Below are 22,910 nucleotides of genomic sequence, written 5' to 3' on the forward strand. Positions count from 1 at the left end.
GCCTCCGCTTAGCTAGCGATACCTGTTGTTCAACAGACATTATCATCTCCAGATTAATGAGTAACGTTTGACGTTTTGAGAGAGAGATCAGAGCTCCATGTGTTTTAGAGGGTAGCTGCTGATTGCCAGAGATATCACGGCCATGTGCTTTTCTCCCCACGCGAGGAATGCTCTCCTGTCAGAGCTGAACACAATCAGATATAGTGCCAATGTCTATTGATTTTTAAAGTTTATCCTGTTTCATTACTATGTGGGTGCAGATATCTACATATATAAAAGTCAATGTATGCATGCGTTTATGTATATATGTTCCAGTATCACTTCCGAATGGCTGGAGTGATTTTCATGAAACTTGGTACACATGTTTCTCATTGGTTGGCTAAAAAATCTGGATATTGATCTTGCAATCTTGTATGCACGTTATCATCCAGTTGACATTTGGAATGACCACCAGAGGATGAATTGGAGGCGACTGCCAGCATTCTTTATGTTTGAGTACCACCGCACCCCTGTTGCTTTGAAATTAAATATGAGTTGGCCGGTTCTGAGTGGCAACTGGATGATAACATACAAGACTGCAAAAGAAGCTCATTAGTGAGCCTTCATTGTTTGATAATTTTACAGTGCATCTGGAAAGAATTCACAGCACATCACTTTTTCCACATTTTGTTATGTTACATCCTTATTCCAAAATGGATTAAATTCATTTTGTTCCTCAGAATTCTACACACAACACCCCATAATGACAACGTGAAAAAAGTGTACTTGAGGTTTTTGAAAATGTATTAAAAATAAAAAAACTGAGAAAGCACATGTACATAAGTATTCACAGCCTTTGCCATGAAGCTCAAAATTGAGCTCAGGTGCATCCTGTTTCCCCTGATCATCCTTGAGATGTTTCTGCAGCTTCATTGGAGTCCACCTGTGGTAAATTCAGTTGATGTGAAATGATTTGGAAAGGCACACACCTGTCTATATACAGTCCCACAGTTGACAGTTCATGTCAGAGCACAAACCAAGCATGAAGTCAAAGGAATTGTCTGTAGACCTCAGAGACAGGATTGTCTCGAGGCACAAATCTGGGGAAGGTTACAGAAAATTTCTGCTACTTTGAAGGTCCCAATGAGCACAGTGGCCTCCATCATCCGTAAGTGGAAAAAGTTTGAAATCACCAGGACTCTTCCTAGAGCTGGCTGGCCATCTAAACTGAGCGATCGGGGGAGAAGGGTCTTAGTCAGGCAGGTGACCAGGAACCCGATGATCACTCTATCAGAGCTCCAGAGGTCCTCTGTGGAGAGAGGAGAACCTTCCAGAACCATCTCTGCAGCAATCCACCAATCAGGCCTGCATGGTAGAGTGGCCAGACGGAAGCCACTCCTTAGTAAACTTTCCTTGAGGAATTCTCTGACTTAATGTCAATTTTAGTTACAAACTATGTTACAAACTACTAGTTATAAACTCTTAATAGTCGGCGACTTTAACTTTCATGTCGACAATCAGTGTGACCAAAAGGTAAAGGAATTCATGAACCTCCTGGACTCTTTTGATTTGAGGCAGCTCGTAAATCAGCCTACACATAAAGCAGGTCATACGTTAGACTTAGTGATTACTAAAGGACTTAAAGTTGATATAAAGCAGGTCACTGATATCGGTCTATCAGACCATTTCCTTCTACTATTTAATATAGAAATAAAGATAGAAAACGCTCATGAGAAGCATTTTGTTAAAAAACGCTTCTTTGACTCATCAGCAGCTTTAAAGCTTACAACTATTCTAAGCAATCAGTCCGTTTATAATGACAACTATAATACCGAGGATAATGTAAATAGTAAAGTGGAAAACTTTAATTCTAAAGTAAGAACTGCTGTTGACATAGTTGCACCTGAAAAGACAGTTAAAAATCCTCTAGTACTGTTATTCCATGGAAGACCCAAAGAGTGTCTGATTTAAAAAGAACATGTCGTAGAGCTGAGCGTAAATGGAGGAAAACTAAACTAACTATCCACTATGAAATATTGAAGGTTAAAATAACAGAATACAATAACACTGTCCGTCTTGAGAGGCGCTGCTATTTCTCTAATATTATAAATAACAATGCTAGTAATCCCAGAGTCTTATTTTCAACAATTGACCGTCTGTTAAACCCAGGTAACACAAAGGAATGCCCCAGAATACTTCCAGTGAAACCTGTGAGAACATTGCTGTATTTTTCACTCAAAAAATTAATGATATTAGAGATAACATAGTATATCTCCCCAACACTGCAGAACCTCCAAAGCCCCGGTACTCCATTATAAACAAATTAAATGCTTTCACCAGGATAGATTTACCTGAATTACATAGTATAATCTCTCAACTGAAACCCTCCACCTGCGTCCTTGACCCAATACCAACCAGGTTTTTCAAAGAAATATCAGGCGTGCTAATTGACAATATTCTGGACATAGTTAATTGTCATTAGATACGGGGTCTTTCCAGACTGTCTTAAGACTGCTGTAGTTAAACCCCTGCTCAAGAAAATAATCTTGACCCTCTGCCTTTGAAAATTTTAGACCCATCTCTAACCTGCCCTTCTTAAGTAAAATTCTAGAGAAGGCAGTCATTATGCAGTTAAATGACCACCTCAATAAACATGCTATTCTTGATACTTTTCAGTCAGGCTTCAGAACAAATCACAGCACAGAAACTGCACTTGTTAAAGTAGTAAATGACTTGGGTAAATGCAGACAGAGGCCATTTATCTGTTCTCATCCTCTTAGATCTGAGTGCTGCATTTGACACCATTGATCACAATATTCTTAGAAATCGCCTTAGTCAATGGGTGGGCCTCTCTGGCAGTGTCTTAAATTGGTTTGAATCCTACCTGGCAGGGAGAAAATTCTTTGTGAGTTGTGGTAATCAAATCTCAAAGACACATGATATCCATAAGGTGTTCCACAAGGCTCTATCCTGGGTCCGCTGTTATTCTCAATCTACATGCTTCCGTTAGGTCAGATTATCTCAGGTTACAACGTGAGCTACCACAGCTATGCTGATGACACACAGCTGTACTTATCAATAGCATCTGATGACCGACTCTTTCGATACACTAACACAATGTCTTACTGGTATTTCTGAATGGATGAATAGTAATTTTCTCAAACTAAATAAAGAGAAAACTGAAATTTTAGTAATTGGCAATAATGGATTCAGTGAGGTTATCAGAAATAAACTTCAGGCACTAGGATTAAAAGTTAAGACGGAAGTAAAAAATTTAGGGTAACCGTTGACTGTAATCTGAATTTTAAATCGCATATTCATCAGACCACTAGGACAGCATTTTTTCACTTAAGAAACATAGCTAAAGTTAGACCTCTTATATCATTGAAAGATGCTGAGAAATTAATTCACGCTTTTGTTTTCAGTAGACTAGATTACTGTAACGCACTCCTCTCAGGACTACCCAAAAAAGACATAAATCATTTGCAACGAGTGCAGAATGCAGCTGCTAGAATCCTAACTGGGAAAAGAAAATCCACAACACATTTCTCCAGTTTTGATGTCACTACACTGGTTGCCTGTGTCATTCAGGATTGACTTTAAAATACTGCTTATGGTTTATAAAGCCTTAAATAATCTCGCTCCATCTTATATATCGGAATGCCTGACACCTTATATTCCAAATCGTAACCTTAGATCTTCAAATGAGTGTCTCCTTAGAATTCCAAAAGCTAAACTTAAAAGAAGTGGTGAGGCGGCCTTCTGCTGTTATGCACCCAAAATCTGGAATAGCCTGCCAATAGGAATTCGCCAGGCAAATACAGTAGAGCACTTTAAAACACTGCTGAAAACACATTACTTTAACATGGCCTTTTTATAACTTCATTTTAATCTTAATTTAACTTACTGAAAGCCAGAAGTCTACGTGACCATCATCATCAGGTCCTTCCATGAAAACCCTAAATACAAAGAGGACTGTTTGACTTATGTTAGGTAGATTGCCCAGAGGGGACAGTGTGGTCTCGTGGTCTGGAACCCCTACAGATTTTATTTTTTTCTCCAGCTTTTGGAGTTTTTTTGTTTTTTCTGTCCACCCTGGCCATCGGACCTTACTTATTCTATGTTAATTAATGTTGACTTATGTTTATCTTTTATTGTGTCTTCTATTTTTCTATTCATTTTGTAAAGCACTTTGAGCTACATTTTTTTGTATGAATATGTGCTATATAAATAAATGTTGATTGATTGATTGATTAAACGGCACATGGCAGCCCACCTGGAGAAACAAAATTCTTTGGTCTGATGAGACAAAGATTGAACTCTTTGGTGTGAATGCCAGGTGTCACGTTTGGAGGAAACCAGGCACTGCTCATCACCAGGCCAATACCATCCCTACCTACAGTGAAGCATGGTGGTGGCAGCATCATGCTGTGGGTATGTTTTTCAACGGTAGGAACTGGGAGACTAGTCAGGATAAAAAGAAAGATGACTGCAGCAATGTACAGAGACATCCTGGATGAAAACCTGCTCCAGAGCGCTCTTGACCTCAGACTGGTGTGACAGTTCATCTTTCAGCAGGACAACAACCCTAAGCACACAACCAAGACATCAAAGAAGTGGCTTCAGGACAACTCTGTGAATGTCCTTGAGTGGCCCAGCCAGAGCCCAGACTTGAATCCGATTGAACATCTCTGGAGAGATCTTAAAATGGCTGTGCACCGACGCTTCCCATCCAACCTGATGGAGCTTGAGAGGTGCTGCAAAGAGGAATGGGCAAAACTGGCCAAGGATAGGAGTGCCAAGCTTGTGGCATCATATTCAAAAAGACTTGAGGCTGTAATTGCTGCCAAAGGTGCTTCGACAAAGTAATGAGTAAAGGCTGTGAATATTTATGTACATGTGATTTCTCAGTTTTTTTATCTATACTAATAAAAGGCAAAGCCCTCACTGACTCACTCACTCATCACTAATTCTCCAACTTCCCGTGTAGGTAGAAGGCTGAAATTTGGCAGGCTTATTCCTTACAGCTTACTTACAAAAGTTAGGCAGGTTTCATTTCAAAATTCTACACGTAACGGTCATAACGGTCGATAACGGTCGACAACGTCCGTCATGTTGAACGTTCTTATTTATGGCCCCATCTTCAGGAAATTTGGTAGACGGCTTCCCTGCGCTATCCGAAACCAATGTACTTATTTCAGTGGTATGATGCCACTGTCGGCCGCCATATTGAAGTTTCCAATGTCACTAATTCTCCAACTTCCCGTGTAGGTAGAAGGCTGAATTTTGGTACTTATTTCGGTGGTATGATGCCACTATCGGCCGCCATATTGAACTTTTCAACGGTCTTTGTTACTTATGGGCTCATCTTCAAGAAATTTGGTATGCGGGTTCCCAAAGCTAACTGAATCCTACTTACATACATATATACGTCCATAGCCTGCAGCTCGGTCATCGTGTGAGGCGAAGTTGGGTCCCCGATCCCAACGCCTCCCACGTTGTTGGCTGCATGCCTATATACGGCCATCCATCGCTCCAGTCTCTACATTCCCTTCCTTGCTTCGCCACGGGATTCACGTCTCCCTGCTGATAACTAAAGCCTTTTTATTTAATCCACGGCTTCTCCGCTGTTTTATTGTTCATTTATTACGATTATAGTTATTGTGTAGGTATTTTAGACTTACTTTACATTGTTCAGGTACCTATTTCCTTTATCATTCCAACCGTACCCCCATTAACATGTCTGTCAAGGTGATCACCATCGATCAAAGAACTGTCACTTACCGAGTGGTTTCCACACCCGGAGATGGCACCTACCTTTTCCATTTTCTGTGTTACATATTGCACGGCCATATCAGGCTCACTCTTGATATCCGGAGGAACATTGTGTCTTATGCATTGAATGACTGGGACAGGTTCAAGGTGTGGACTGATGACGGTACAGGAGATAATTATACTACACAGGAGCACTATAATAGTGAAATGCTTAAGCCCTTCACCTATGGTTCTGCATGTGAGTTGATGGCTTCCGCTGAATTGTTCGTTTGTCGCTTTCAAGTGTACCGAAATGGCCAAATATTTTACACCTTTCGACAACCGCCAATGCCTCTTAAACATCTTAGATTGACAGGTGACGATTTCAGTAGTGGACACTTTGATATTTATGAATGTTTAAACTCTCAAAAGCTGGATGTGATTTTATCGATGAAACAGGTTGTATACTTACAATGCTTGACAGATGCCAAATGTCTCTTCAACACAAGTCCTACAAATACTGTCATAATTGAAACAAACCATGAAACTCAAACCGATTATGACAGCAGCAATCCAAGCTGTGAGATTTGAAACAAGATTACTGTTCACATCACCAACTGTACGTTGCATGCTCAAGAGTAAGCTCAGCGCACAGCTTGACACATTTTACAACCGGAGGGCCGAACTGACAATGTGGTATACAAAGAGATCCTTAACAAATAATTATTTGTAGATTTTCCCTCAGTTTAAAAAGGTTTCATTTTCTTCTTAATAAAAATTTTAAAGCAGTACTTCGCCGCTGCGAAGCGCAGGTATTTTGCTAGTTTTTAATAAATTTGCAAAAACCTCAAGTAAACTTTTTTCACGTTGTCATTATGGTGTGTTGTGTGTAGAATTCTGAAGAAAAAAATGAATTTAATCCATTTTGGAATAAGGCAGTAATGCACTGTATTTTATTTTTTTAATTATAAAAAAAAAACTATAAAAAAAAAATACTTTATTTTCCTCCCAGGCAACGCTGGGTATTTCAACTAGTTTTCATATATATTAAAGTCTCACTAGAACTATCCAGGTTCATCCTTGTTCTGATCGCTGTTCAGGAGTACAAGCATTGATTGGCTGATGCCAAGCTGTCTGCCAAGCCTTCTGATGTAGTCTTGATTTGCTACTTTAGTAGATTTCTTCTCTGACTGTCACATGAACCTCAAAAATTTCATTCAGTAAAAATATTCGTAGGTTTGTGATATTACTACTACTGCACAATTATTCTCTATCAAATCTGCTTAATCAAATTTGGCTTCATTGACCCTGGATAAGGTATTAATTCTTTGAAGGGCACAAGAGACGTCCTTTCACATAACATGCGTCTTTGAGATGTGCAAAAGAAATTAGAAAAATGGGGAAAAAACACAAACATGGACAGAATGTGTAGGGTGGGCATTAAACCGGAGAGTCTGGAACTATGAGGCAGCAGCACTGTGTCACCTCCATTAAAGCAGGCAATAATTTAAAAACAAAAAATTTAATAAGAAGAGCAGTATTTAAAATACATACAAAAAAAATGAAACCAAATTGTATGCAACCGCCCTTTAGCGTTGTCTTGAATTTTGTTTTCAGGTAGGGTGTAGGAGTGAAGTGCCAGCTCATATGTCACAGTTGAATGTTCAAGCCATCGCAGAACTCAAGGCAACCTGTGATGATGTTAAGGTGGATTATGCTGATATGAGGAAAGGCACCTGCTGCAGATGAGTGTTTAGAAGGAAATTTGTATGATGCAGTCACTTGTTTGGTGCATTTAAAGATGAATAGTTAGGAGAGACACTGTATGATAGATAGACAAACAGAAGAACACTGAACTCATTGTCATGTCAATGAAACCAGTTTGCTTTGTGCAATGGAGCATTATCATGATGCAAGTAGCCATTAAAAGATGGGTAAATTGTGGCCATGAAGGAATGTACATGATCAGCAACAATACTCAAATAGGTTGTGGCATTTAAGTGGTTAATGTTTGGTATTAACGAGCCCAAAGTATGCCTGCCATGTAAGCATTCCTCACAGCACTAATCTGGACTGTTGACACAATGCAGGTTGGGTGCATGGATTCATGCTGTTGGTGCCAAATTCTGTCCAGTTATAGTTAGCCTGTGGCCATTGCAGCTGCAGCTTTCTGTTTTTGGTTGACAGGAAGCAGAACCCGACATGGTCTTCTGTTGTTGTAACCCATCTGCCTCAAAGTTTACCATGGTGTGTATTCTGAGATGCTTTTCTGCTCACCACAGTTGTACCGAGTAGTTATCACACTTACCACAGCCTGTCTGTCAGCTCAAGCCAGTCTGGCCATTTTCCTCTGACCTCTCTTATCAACAAGGCATTTCATCCACAGAGCTGCTGCACACTGGATTTTTTGTTTTTCTCACCATTCTCAGTAAACTGTACAGACTATTGTGTGCGACAATCCCAGGAGAACGGCAGTTACAGAAATACTAAAACCAGTCTGTCTGACAACAACAATCATACTATGGTCAAAATCACTGAGATTATCACCCCATTCTTGTGTTTGATGTGAAAAATTAACTGAAGATCCTGCCCTGTAGCTGCCTGATTTTCTGCATTGTGCTGCTGCCATATAATTGGCTGATTAGACAGTTGCATGGATAAGCAGGTGTAAAGGTGTAACTAATAATTAATTTCCTAAGTGAGTGTATGTTGTATGGTTTGTAATTTACTGTTAATACATAACATGATATTCTGAAACCTCCTTTTTCTAATGCACTGGACACAAGACAGAGAAGGGCCCCCCAAACTGTACACCAGCACACCACAGGGCCCACTCACACACACCCTCACTGACATTTACACACAGTCAATTTGGAAATACTAACTAATTTAACCAGCATGTCTTTGAAATGTAGGAAACCAATACACATTCATGAAAAAAACTGTAAACTCTACTATAGTTGCTATTAAGATCCTCCTACATTCTTGAGCCCCTCACTCTTATATACTCACTTATAAAAACCGATCATAAAATTAGACCCCAACTGTCCATTCAAAATTGCGACACTTAACTGACCAACTTATCAGTGAGTATATACGGTGTGTATGTGTGTGTATATATATGTGTGTGTATATATATTGTATGTATATATATATATATATATATATATATAAGGAAGAGAAGGTCTGTGATACGGTTTGCATATTTGCAACTGCAAATATATATATATATATATATATATATATATATATATATATATATATATATACAGTAATCCCTCCTTGATCGCGGGGGTTGCGTTCCAGACCCCCCCGCGATATGTGAAAATCCACTGCGATAAAGCGGCATTTTGTAGAGTAGCGTCCGTGTTCTCTGTGCAAACAGCCCCTCTGCTGACACCCCCTCCGTCAGGCAGAGAGAGTGAGAAAGATAGAGAGAAGCAAACAAGCACCGCGCGGGAAGCATATCTTATATCATTGAGGAGTTTTAGTTAATATGTAATACATGCTCTGATTGGTTAGCTTCTAAGCCAACCGCCAATAGCATCCCTTGTATGAAATCAACTGGGCAATCAAACTGAGGAAGCATGTAACCTAAATTAAAAGACCCATTGTCCGTAGAAAGCGGCGAACCAGCGAAAAATCTGTGATATATATTTAGATGTGCTTACATTTAAAATCTGCAATAGAGTGAAGCCGCGAAAGTCAAAGCGCAATATAGCAAGGGATTACTGTATATAATCTCACTGATTTAAATGATAAAGATTTGTGAGCCAGCTTTTGACGTCTCTTAATTAACATATCACACGTTTTTCCAAATTCTGTTCCCACATTCAGACTGCTGACCCATAGTTAGTAATGGCAGTTTCTCATGCAGGGTATCATCAAATGCTTTATGTAGGTTAAGGTCTTGTAGATAATGCATATGCTTTCCTGCTGTTAAACGTTTTAGTCTTAGTACTGTTAAATCCGCTTAGTTTAAGGTTGCCCGGGTCAGAGCCTATCTCGGCAGCATTGAATATGTGGCAAGACAAATCTCTAAATTAGGATCCAGTAATTCCTCAGAAAGTTAATGAAGGGGGTAGGAAGAGGAAAGTACCCAAAGTCCACTGTGTTGAGTGACATCAAAAGAAGTGAGTAAGAAGCTGCATTTACCATAATAACAGAAGTTATATGAAATATAGTCAATGTAGTCAGAGACATTCCAAAAATCAGAAAGGATTAGACTTCTTAGACTTTAGAGCACAATCGAAGAATAATAAATATTTCTTAGTACTGTAGAAGAAGCTTGAAGATCTCTAAATACCTAAGCATCACCAGATTAAAAGAGCATCCAAAGAAATCAGAGGAGTAAACAGCTTCCAAGATGCAAAGACTGAGCTTTAGGTAGATATTCCATTCCTCCACATTCTGTGGTCTTGGACAACCTTAAGAGTGAAATCCACAGCGGTAACGAAGAAATATAAAAGGTGATGGGTGTTGCTAATGCAAGCTCTGGGAGATTTAATTGAGTTGGGGATTTGGTCAATCAATGTGTGGAATATACACATTCTCTAAACGTCATTTCTTCTACCTCCCAAAGACCTACATCTCAGATTAACAGGTGACTCTGAATTGTCATTTTGTAAATAAGAATGTGAGTGTGCCAATGAAATGGACCAACGCCCTGTCCAAGGTTGATTCCTGCCCTGCCCCCTATGACTGTGACCTGAACTAAGCAGGTTCAACAGTGAATTCATGAATAGACAACACCATTTGTGAAGAGACTATTGAAGAGATGGGAAGAGAGCTTTCTGAGGAACCGCTGTACTTACTGGTAGCTGACAATACCATGTCACATGTCCCTCAATGGCCAACTATGTACCAAGTCAACCAGACTTTAAACACTTTGATTTCAATTTTAAACCTCCTCCTTACAAAGTCCATGTGGCATCAAAGAATTAAACCATGTCATAATACAGTAACATGGAGAAACATAAAATACGTAGCAAGTGTAATGTTTTGCCCTTAAAGGAAGACATTTTAAAACCTCTGCCCCTCATTTTTTAAACATTATCTTTCCGTTCCCTAATTAACACGTTAGGTTCCAAAGTGAACACAGCAGACCAGAATTCCCTCTATGACTTCTCTTGAACCCATGACTTCATCCTGCTAGACCACCATCAGTAACCAAATATGGGGCACCCTCACCTAATGACTGACTCCAGTGACTCAACTTTAAAGCCTTCCTGAATTGTAACATCCATCCATCCATTTTCTAACCCGCTGAATCCGAACACAGGGTCACGGGGGTCTGCTGGAGCCATTCCCAGCCAACACAGGGCACAAGGCAGGAACCAATCCTGGGCAGGGTGCCAATCCACCGCAGGACACACCCACACACCAAGCACACACTAGGGCCAATTTAGAATCGCCAATCCACCTAACCTGCATGTCTTTGGATCGTGGGAGGAAACCGGAGCGCCTGGAGGAAACCCACGCAGACACGGGGAGAACATGCAAACTCCACACAGGGAGGACCCGGGAAGCGAACCCGGGTCTCCTAACTGCGAGGCAGCAGCGCTACCACTGCGCCACCATGCCGCCTGAATTGTAACATGTCCAGAGAATTTTAATATCCACAAAGGAAAAAAATAAAAATGTAAAATCAACAGCACCTATTAGTCTCAATGTCCACAGTTTTCTTTATCTATTATGAGAATATGTAGTTGTTTCTTGATAGCTGATGGTCATGGTCTTTGCTCATTATAGTGAGACTACTAGACTTTACACACCTTTACAAGTCCACATAGCATCACAGCATTAAAGTGCCAAATGACAATCAGAGACGGACAAACAGTTATCTTCTCCACTACTTCAAGACGTTAAGTCAAAACAAGGCAAGAAGAATGTGGAACTTGTCAGAAATGACTCTTACCGGGGATAATTTCAAACTGGAACTTTCCCGCCTCGTCTGGATTTGAAAGAAGTTCATTCACTTGGGTGCCTTGCAGTGGAATGCTACCCTAAACATAAGAAATGATAACATTTGAATGTAAATTGCAAAAGAAACCCCAATGATAATAATAATAATAACATTTTCATGAGCAAATATTTAAAACTAGCCAACCCGCGGCTACCATATGCCGCATAATCAGGCCGATTTTTTAATGATTTTTTAAGCACAGGGAGAAAATTAACATTTGAAAAATCGGTAGTGTAATAAATCAGCAAGAAAAGCAACATTGTAACAATGCACGGAATGAACCAACACACAATCGTCCGTGACTGAAAACTGGCGGACCGCCATCGCTCATGTGCCCACCTCCAACTCGTCACTTGAGTCGTTGTCGTCTTTGCACAGTTCAGATGCACCTTTGACTCACGTAGACTTTCCGTGTTTCTGCAGGAGCATCTAAGAAGACGCATGTTTGTCGCGGATGCGAATTGCTGTATGCAGCGTGTAAGACAGTTTGCTATGGTGCACGTGGTCATGCGTCGTAACCGAAAACTCGTTTTTAAAGACTGCTTACTTCATTGTGTTTTCACCTCAGTTGTAAAGGTTTGTTTTAAGGATCCCATGGGATACCCCTCGCAAACCGTTTTACACGCTGCATATGGCGATTCACCTCCGCGAGAAACATGCCTCTATGAACGGTCAACGTGGCTCGGAGGTGCCAGGAGTTGGTGGGCGTGGCTCCTTCCTGCGTGTGCCATAGGTGTCTTACTTGTTGGCGGCTCAGTGAATTCACGCCCCTTCTGGTGTGCTTTCCATGGGTGTCTTGCCTTAGTGAATTATGTACTGTATATAGATTGGAAGAGCAAGTTGCTAAGCACATGTGAGAACCAACACCGAAGCTTGAGCCCATAAACAAGGAACATGCATAACAGTTACATTTTACATCCCTTCTAGTTCCTGTGCCCATTTTACAATGAAACATAACGCTCTAGCAATATGTAACCCATCTCTTTTTACCAGATACAGTAGATACGTATGTGCAGACGTTTCAAATAGAAGTATTGGGTCCACAGGATTTCTGTTTCGATTCTTGTATGTCTGTAGTAGTAGTAGGGTGTTGTACCGTGTCAGCCATTATGCATGCAATGAGAAGTCAAGAAAAATGAGACCTTTTACCGTCTAACTGAACTGATTACAATATACAATCTTTCAAGGCCTAAAGAAGGGGCCGGAGTTGCCTGAAAACCTTGTATAATGTAATCAGTTCAGATAGCCAGTAAAGGGGTCATTTTGCTTTACTTCTCATCATTTTGATTCTTCAACACTTCTTATAAATTTCAACAAGAATTTTCAGTATGGCTTGGCTCAGGGTGCAAAAACACTAAAACAGATGATAAGAAGCACAATTGTGCATAACCTGATGGATTCTTAAACCAGAACTTTAATATAATTTGAAATATTGATTTATCTGGAACATAAGTAACAGCCAGATTCAAGCATGGCTGGCAATTATTCATGAATTGATCAGACAAGATTAAACCAACAGGCCGAAAAACAGAAAACGTAATGTGTTTTTGAGTTGTGATTACGTAATTTGTGTTATCTTTAAAATTGGTAAATTTAAGGTTAGAAGGAAACTGAATGAATGAATAAATGAAAGGAGTAAATTCAACTTAAAAAGACGGACATTCAAGACCCAAGTAAAACTTGTGCACCTGACCAGTGAAATCATTCCATTGGTGTTCACCTCCTGCGTCAGTGAATAAGAACCACACAATTGCTGAACTGAAATAAAAATGTCTGATTGTATAGTTAACTGTAAACATCCACCCTTTTGTACTGCTGATCCCAACAAATATCCAAATGATATTTGTCAGGGACATAGGAATGTTATTTTTCTGATCTTTTTGCCCTACCTAATATTTCTTGCGGATGCCTTCATCTTGTGGCAGTGAAAGTGCTGCCGGTCAGGCTGGCTGCAGGCATACATGTATGTGGCTTTCATGTGGTGGGTGACGTCAGCACGACACAGTTTTGCTATAAAAAGATGCAGCAATTTTTTTTTGTTCTTTATTTTGCCATATACAATTTCTTGGGGTCAGAGCGCAGGGTCAGCCATTGCACAGCGCCTCTGGAGCAATTGAAGGTTAAGGGCCTTGCTCAAGGGCCCAGCAGAGTAGGATCTCTTTTGGCAGTGACGGGGATTCGAACCGGCAACCTTCTGGATACCAGAGCAGATCGTTAGCCTCAGAGCCACCACTCCGCCCTTCAGCAAAGAAAGGAGAGTCTAAGTGTAGACCACATTAGTGGAAAACTGTAACGTGGAAACTCAGTGCTCAAGTAAGTAAACTAACAAAATAAATAAATACAGCTTACTACAGGATCAGATTCCTGTCTAACAATGCTGAGTATTGTGTAGTTCCAACTTTACATTTTGGCTTGTCCTTGTAGAAAACGTTAATGGCTGTGAACAGCATTACATTTTGACTTTGAGTTCAGTGTTTGTCATGTTAACATGGTGAAATATAAAATATGTAGCAAGAGCAATAATTTTCCCTTAAAGTAAGACATTTTACATCCTGTGCCCCTCATTGCTACATTTGTTCAATACGAAATTTCTGTCGTCCTAATAAACACGTTAAGAACCAAACTGAACAGACTTCCTCTATGACTTGTCTTAGACCCATGATGAGATCTCCCACCACAGGACCACCAGCAGTAACAAGACATGAGGAGTCCTCATCAAATAACGGACTCCAGTCACTCAACTTTAAAGCCTTCCTGGATTGTAACATGTCCAGAGAATTTAATAATCCATAAAGAAAGAAATAAAAACGTAAAGTTAATGGCAGCTGTTTGTCTCAAATGTCTATATTTTGATTTATCAAGTGTGGGAATACACGGCCCTTTCTTGATAACTGATAATACTGTAAGTGATCGTGATGTTTGCACATTATAGTAAGACCAGTAACGGCGCACTGCATGATACCATCCAGTGAATCCACTGGACTTGAGCATTCCTAGTTTTCAGACTCTTTCTCTGTACGTTTAGCATTTGTTTGCTCTGAGGCTGATACGCTTCCTGGGCAGCTCTTCTTCTCTTCAACGTAGTGGCCCGCTTCTTCCATTTTTTTCGTTGGCATCTTTTCACGTTAAAACTGATTAAGTCAGTGTTTCTGTTGCAATTACATGGTACATTTTCTTTAATTTTTCACTTTAAGCTGGCACTTAAGTCTTCAATCGGCCTCAAGAATGATTTAAGATATGAAGAGTTAAGGGGAGTGAAAGCAAAGGTGGTAGGGAATGAGAACGGCGCCCGTACTCTTGTGCCGCATGGCCACCCTGGCGCCCGCTGCTGAGATTTGATTCTACAATAAAATAAAATAAAAATAAAAAAAGGAATAACCTTGGAGGTTAATCATCACCCCGAAAGCGGATAGTAGACGTCACGTAGTATATGTGTACCAAATTTCAGGTCAATAGTTCAAACGGTTTGCGAGCTACAGGTGATTTAAAACCCTGGACAGAAAATGAACAGCCACAGTAGCGTATTATATAAGAAGATCTGATCGACTTCATTTGGGGTCTTGTTATGACTGAATATGGAGGGTCTGAACTTATTCAGTTATTGAATGACAGAGGTAGAGGCAAAATACGCATCTAACAGACTCCACCATGTTCTGCACAACATAAGCCAGCTTGGTGTTCAGCTCCTTAGTGTTATGTTAAAAATAAATTAAAATGCTAGTGCAGTGAGTCACAGACCCCTTTGAGAATCGTATGAAAGCTATGGACCCCCTTCCCCAGAAAATGCATGCAACGAAAATAATGTTTTTTATTTATCGAGATTTGATTGTCTCATACATATATGATATACACAACGTATTTTAAAACTTTAAAGTAAACAATATAAAAAATAATGGCCCCTCATAATTATAAAATACAATCCTCTTGTGCAAATTGAAACACATCTACTACTACTAGCACATTTTCTACTACCATTACTACTACATCTACTCTAAATCAACTGTATTGGGCTGTATAGTGAATATAGATGTTAATGTTTCTCTGACCATCACAGACCCCATGAAACCCCCGCTAAAGGGGTCCACGGACCTCAAGTTAAGAAGCCCTGTGCTGGTGTACTTCACTTATGAAAATGAAATGAGCAGATTTGTGTGAAGCTAACGTGGCCCTTATGTCTATTTGTCTTTTCATTATCATGAAGTATGGTGTACTGTTAAGGCACTGCACCTTAGACCTCAGGGTTGCTGGCTCACTCCTTCCCTCTGCCTCACTGGGTGACAAATAGCAAGTGGCTTAACCTGCCAGACCTCCAGCCATCAAAAATACCCAGAAGCAGTTATAATGTAAATGTAAGTTGCCATGAAAGGAGTCTGAAAATATAAAATAACAACAAATAATTTCCAAAGAGTGGATGCTCACAGTTCTATCCACTGTTTGCCAAAAGCAGCCCTAATCCATTTACAGTGAACCCCGCGGGATCAGGCATGTGGTAGTCTCACAGGGCCAGACGTGATTCTCATTTAATGAGAATACGTGTCTGCGGCCCACTCGTTAAAAGGTGTGTAGCAGCTAGTGGTGAACTGAAAATGGCTTAATCCTGAAATTCCAGCCACAACTTCCTCCAATCTGTGCACTTTACATATCTGATGCACAGCCAGAAATGCAAGCAAAGCAAATTGAAAAAGAAACTAAATAAAAGACTTGACACTAAAAAAACATGAAAAGCTGCCGTCAGTTAAAGAAACACAAGTGAGCTGACGCATAAGGAACTGTATATGTTTAACTGTCATTTTGACAGCCTCTAGAGAGGTGCTGTGGTCTGTTATCAATTCAGGACCTCAGTAACACAAGGCAACTGAAGCTTCATGATTCATTTGTACATTTTAATCAGTGTAACAAATGAAGAGACAAGAGACACGCGCGCACACATTGACCACTGCAGCTACTTGGCTCTGTGTGTTTGAGTCGTGCTTCTGTCTGCTATTTCAGTCATTTTGATTATTGCATCACTTATTGGTACAACAACAAAGAGCATCGTGATCTATGGATACACTACGTGTTAAAGCGCTGCAACCGTGTTCTGATACTTACTTCAACTTACTTCAGTTATTCATGTAGACTGTGCACCCTCATCCGCGCTCTGTGTTACTGCTAGACTGTCTTTCCACACTTTAACTATTTCCATTGTATCAAAATCTGCTTCTCCTATGGCTCTTCATTGTCAATAGCACAAACATGTTATTCATTGGGTGACCTTTTCACCTCCTTTTTGCTTGATGTGATGGTGTGAATACTAAGTGATACTCTACAGTTGTTTTTTTTTGATGACAAAGCAGGAGGTTCTTTACACCTCACCTTGAATCCAACTACCATCTTCACTGTGAACAACACAGACCACCACATACAGCCAGAAGCAGTAGAGCGTTCACTTTTACAACAAGTCCACTGACATGCAGTTATTGAGAATTCCCTACTAGACCAATCATGTATGCTGTTATGGGGAAAAAAAAAAAGAACAAAAAGTACATAAGTGGACATCATCTTCTGTCCATGGAGGTTGCATCAGTGGAATCCTTCAGAGTAGTAGGATTGAAGACGAGTCGCCAAGAGTTTGACTTGGAATGGCCATGCTGTGCAGTCCACGCCTCTTTACACTTCATCTCACACACACTTCTCTTATTGGCTGGCAGTGCGGGCCAGGAGTGTCTGGTGCATAACATGGGTGGAGTTTAAAGGGTGGCTGAGGGAGCCTGGGCTCCCATACCCCAAAATTAAAATTAGATAGATAGATAGATAGATAGATAGATAGATAGATAGATAGATAGATAGATAGATAGATATGAAAGGCACTATATAATAGATAGATAGATAGATAGATAGATAGATAGATAGATAGATAGATAGATAGATAGATAGATAGATACTTTATTAATCCCAAGGGGAAATTCACATAATCCAGCAGCAGTATACTGATACAAAGAAACAATATTAAATTAAATAGTAATAAAAATGAAAAAAATTAAAATAAAATTAATGTTCGCATTTACTCCCCCGGGTGGAATTGAAGAGTCGCATAGTGTGGGGGAGGAACGATCTCCTCAGTCTGTCAGTTAATGTCAAATAAAGGTTTTTTTTGGATCAAAAGCTTTTCTTTAAGGCTACGGTTAATGTAAATGTGTAAATAATCATTGAATATGATAATTCGATCCTCTTACATGTCGCCAATTCTTTGAACATTCTGTACGACTTCAATTACAGATTAGTTTTCTTGCTTCAAATTTGAGAGAAGTCACGTGAACTTATTTTGCATAGAACATTTGCCACTTGTGACATGTCATATAGGAGATCCTCCAGGTCAGCCGTTCATCAGTAGCCTGCCCGAGCTACTGAAATGGCCGCAGATTCTGGCGCATGTCCGCCTCTTATGCCTTAATGCGCTGGTCTGAGCAAACCTCCATCACTCGTCACACACACTGACTAAAATATTAACGAAACAATAATGTCTCTGTGATGAAGTACGTAAAAATGCACAACAGTCAACCAAACCTCAAAATGCACCTGAATGTTGCGTCGTGCATACATTTACTAATTTATTTAAAAAATAATAAAGTGCTTATTTTGCCACAGTTGTAATAAGTACACAAACAAACAAAATCCTTATTCGAACTTGTGCACTTTTTGTGATTTCTAAGTTTTAAGCAGGGCGGCACGGTGGTGCAGTGGGTAGCACTGCTGCCTTGCAGTTAGGGGACCCGAGTTCACTTCCAGGGTCCTCCCTGCGTGGAGTTTGCATGTTCTCCCTGTGTCTCCGTGGGTTTCCTCCCACAGTCCAAAGACACGCAGGTTAGGTGCATTGGCGATTCTAAATTGTGTGTGTGCGCTGTCTGGGGTTTGTTTCCTGTGCCTTGTGTTGGCTGGGATTGGCTCCAGCAGACCCCTCGTGACCCTGTAGTTTGGATATAGCAGGTTGGATAATGGATGGATGGAAAGTTTTAAACTTAACATGTTTATATAAGTTTTAAACAGTTTAACATGTTTATATAAGTGACACTTAATTTATTTATATTGTAACTTACGATTGTGAGCCATTTATGATATTTTACTTGCATACCACCTGCACTTTAGGAGAAGTCGTCCATCTGAATCTAAGCAGGGCCCGGCCAGTACTTGGGCAAGAGACCAACCAGGAAAAGCTTCAGTTTCTGCTGGAGGAGGTGTTGGTAAGGGCAGCAGGCGGTGCTTACCCTGTGGTCTGAATGTGGATGTCAGTGCCCAAAGGCAGTGATGATAACACTGTGCAGTAAAAATGGTGCCATCTTTTAGATGAGACGTAAAACTGAGGTCCTGACTGCAGTCATAAAAGATCCCTGGGCATCCTTTGTAAAGTGTAGGGTGTATCCTGATGTCCTGACTAAATTGTCCACCATGGCCAAGTCATTCTGGCCCCCTGTCTGTAATTGGGTATCCCTCTTTCACTACTTCAACACCTAACAGCTAATGTGTGGTAAGTGTATTGGCACAAAAATGGCTGCCGTCACAGCACCCAGGTAGATGCTGCACATTAGTGGAGGTTGAAGTGGCTCACCACTAACTGAAGCACTTTGACTAGTGAGAAAAATGTAAAACAATTATTATTATTATTATTATTATTATTAAAATATGCTGTAGTTCAGTTGTGACCAGACCCCCCAGTCTAAATGTCAAACTACATCCAAGTGTGCATTGGATAAAAAAGAGAAGCAACCTTATGGAAGTATGACTACTCAAATTGGACTTTTTATATGACATCTTTCACACCGAGATTACTAAAATTACGCTTCACTACCCCTAATCTTGGAGGGGTCTCAGAAATTACTTTAATTTTCACCCCCCTGTAACTTGAAAACGATAAGGCATGAGAAATTTGTATTCACGCCGGTGACTTTGATATGGGAGATAATCCGGTACAGCAATTTTAATCAAAATCTGAGATGTGGTGGTTACATTTTTTAAAAAGTTTCTGGCAATCTGTCATGGAACGGCCCCACTGAAGAAGGTAACAGTAGTTACCCAGACCTTGTTACTGGTTGCGAAGGGACCCCCATAACAGTTAAAGCTTCAGGGCCACCAAATGTAGGTCTGCCACGGGTGCTACCAATAGGCATATCTACATTCACATTTACTGTAACTGTGATAAAAGTTTGGTGATAACTTGTAATTAATGTTTACCTTTCCACTTTCCCACACAGCACTAACAGCTATATGAAATAAATGAATATTTCCTTTATATAGCTTCTGTAACAGTTGTGATGGATGGCTGGGGACCTGGACCCGGGGAGCGGACATGCACAGGGCACTGCTTCATTCAGGATGGGTTGCAGCAGTGCCTCGGATTCCCGCAGGACTACAAAGGAGTTGGAGTTGGCAAACCCTGTTGGGTTTAGGGGGTGGCACCAGGGGGTGCTGCAGGAGTGACAGAGCTCTACTACATTGGGCTTCCACCACATCTGGGAATACTTCTGAATTATGCTGATGGGCCACCTGAACTGCTCCCGGGGGCGGCATCATCTAACTTCATTCAGGGAGCCAGAGTCGGGAAGGAGAGGACGACGCCCGGGAGGCGGAGGAGACAGAGAGAGGAAGAAGCAAAGTGCTGCCTGCAGCTTTATTTGCTTTTGTAAACTGCGCTTTCTTGGGAAACGCTACTTGGGAAGGATTTCCCTTTGCAAGTAAAAGGTGTGTGTTGTGCTGCCCACATCTGTCTGGCACAGGTTTGGGGAGCACATGTGCCCCCTGGTGGCCACACAGTGAATAACTGAAAAAGAAAGAACGAATATGCATTTAATTACAGTACGTTGTGTCTTTAATAATATGAGTTTGTTCAGAATGCAAACAAGTATATTAAATAGATGTTATATTTATTAGATTTTTTACAATAGGCATTTTAAAACCTTATAACATCCATCCATCCATTATCCAACCTGCTATATCCTAACACAGGGTCATGGGGGTCGGCTGGAGCAAATCCCCGGGCAGGGCACCAACCCACCGCAGGGCACACACACACACACACACACACACCAAGCACACTCTAGGGACAATTCAGGATTGCCAATGCACCTAACCTGTATGTCTTTGGACTGTGGGAGGAAACCAGAAACCCCCGCAGACACGGGGAGAACATGCAAACTTCACGCAGGGAGGACCCGGGAAGCGAACCCAGGTCTCCTAACTGCGAAGCAGCAGTGCTACCACTGCGCCACCATGCTGCCCCCTTATAACATCGCTGTCAAATAATCCTTACATTACGAAGCACTTATTTAGTCAGTCTACGTGAAGTAAAGTAGCTGCAACCCAGCAGAAATGGTCCAACTTTAATGAAAACACACTGCATTTTTGCATACGAGTTACTCAGTGGTGCCCCATCCAGGGTTTGCTCCTGCTTTGTACCCAGCGCTGCCAGGAATGTCACCCGTGATCCTATGACTGAGCAGATTTCCATAAGAATGACTGCATGTATGTTGATCACTCCACTCACTGCCAGTGTCACCTCTGGATTGGAATCCCGATAAACGGTGTTAGCTGGACAGGACCACATCGTACCACTTAGAGGAATTAGGACTCACGCTAGCATGTCTCGATGGCACACGTTCACTGGCCAGTCAGAGAGCTGATCAAGTCTGATGGGGCCGATGTGTTCAACTTGTCTAGCCAGCCTCACATATTTTCTCATGTGCAATTTCTTCTTCTTGTAATGCCCACTTCTACTAACAAATCTAGCACACTATACACTGCTCTAGCACAGTCTAACCCAAGTATTGGAGAAAGCAGAAAAAGGTCATGAAACAGATACCAAGGAGTACACATGACACGTGGTGTACAGAGCTAGAGGGCTTCTTCTAGGACGTCAGCTACACACACCCCCTGGACCATCTCTCCTCCGGAGGAGCAGCTGCTGAGCGCTTACTTTTATATGCCATGGGACTCCATGCTTTGATGCATAGTTACTTGTATTGCCAACTACAGGGGCTTTACCAAGTTTAAAAGACCCCCCCCCATGTGCATCTCAGTTATGGACCAATAATCTGTTCCCTCACAGGTTTTGGAGACATTTTAATTATTTCATGCGAGTTTTTCAGGCAAATAAGATCCTGGTTCCCCTAATTTTGTGTCACGGGGTTTATTGAAAATGTATGTACACAGTGTAAATAATGTACAGTCTGCTAGCAAGGACTCCAAATGTCATCCTCCACCCTCTTGGTTTCAGTCCTTGGCATCTTTTTGCGACCCAAACACTTGCTTATCCTATGTGACTCAATCGTTTATCATGTTTTCATGAACCCCCCCTGCTCTGACTTACCTTACTGTTTCTATAATTGCCATTCTTTGTGATCCCACATGGCATTTCAGATGGTGGCTCATTTATGTTTTGGTGTCCTTGTCCTGTTTTTATTATTACACTCTGTCTTGTCTTTCTGTTTCACTTCTCTTTTTTTTTTTTTTTGTTAATTCTGCTCCTCACGTCATTTTTTTATTGCCCAGTGTGCCCGCTCACCATTACGTCACAGCCCTTGTCACCTTTTTGTAACTCCATACTTTGCCTCACCTTTAATTTTTAGTTCTTGTCTTTCAGTGACCCTGTGTTCTGGCTGACCTGTTTGTCACAGTCATTGACACCTTTTTGTGACCTCACGCTGTGCCTCATCAGTGCAGTTTTTGTAATGCTTTTCCTGGCTTACTGGTTCGTCTCGGTCCTTTATCTGATCTCTTGTCCGGTTTTACCCCTGTGGCTCAGTCCTTGTCATGCTTTTTCTGCCTTACTGGTTTGTCTCAGACCTCGTCATGGTTTTGTGGCTCTGCTTTATCTCATCTGTACAGTCCTTGTCAAGTCTCGATGTCCCACTCACCTGTACGTCCCAGCCCTTGTCACCTTTTGTGACCCCACTCACCTGAATGGCGGTGTCCTTGTCATCCTTGTAGTAGTACAGAATGCTGCCTCTCAGGACGAAGAACTTCATCTGCCAGTTCTTGACGATTGATCTCTGCTTTTTTAGCCAGCCAGTCTTCATTGGCCTCTCCAAGTGACTGGCTGACCCTGGGTGACCCAGCCCAGAGGATGACTCCGCCGGCATCATGCTCTTGGAGCGCGCTGCCACCAGAAAAGGCAAAAGCACGGCCAGTTTAATGGCAGAAGAGATGGAAGAAGGAAATGAAGAAAAAAGCGATTATCAGT

General features: G+C 41.1%; 1 protein-coding gene across 1 annotated transcript in view; it reads right to left on the minus strand.

Annotated features, from left to right (window-relative positions):
* arhgap25 (Rho GTPase activating protein 25) overlaps positions 1-22,910 on the minus strand; it is a 76,859-nt gene that overhangs the window by 49,091 nt on the left and 4,858 nt on the right. The window contains exons 2-3 of the mRNA XM_039768465.1: positions 22,627-22,826; positions 11,651-11,738 (exon numbers count right to left, since the gene is read on the minus strand). Of these exons, the coding sequence (XP_039624399.1) occupies positions 11,651-11,738; positions 22,627-22,826 (288 nt within the window). The remainder of the gene's footprint in view (positions 1-11,650; positions 11,739-22,626; positions 22,827-22,910) is intronic.

Source organism: Polypterus senegalus, chromosome 11 (assembly GCF_016835505.1).
Source record: "Polypterus senegalus isolate Bchr_013 chromosome 11, ASM1683550v1, whole genome shotgun sequence".
In the NCBI taxonomy this organism is placed as follows: domain Eukaryota; kingdom Metazoa; phylum Chordata; class Cladistia; order Polypteriformes; family Polypteridae; genus Polypterus; species Polypterus senegalus.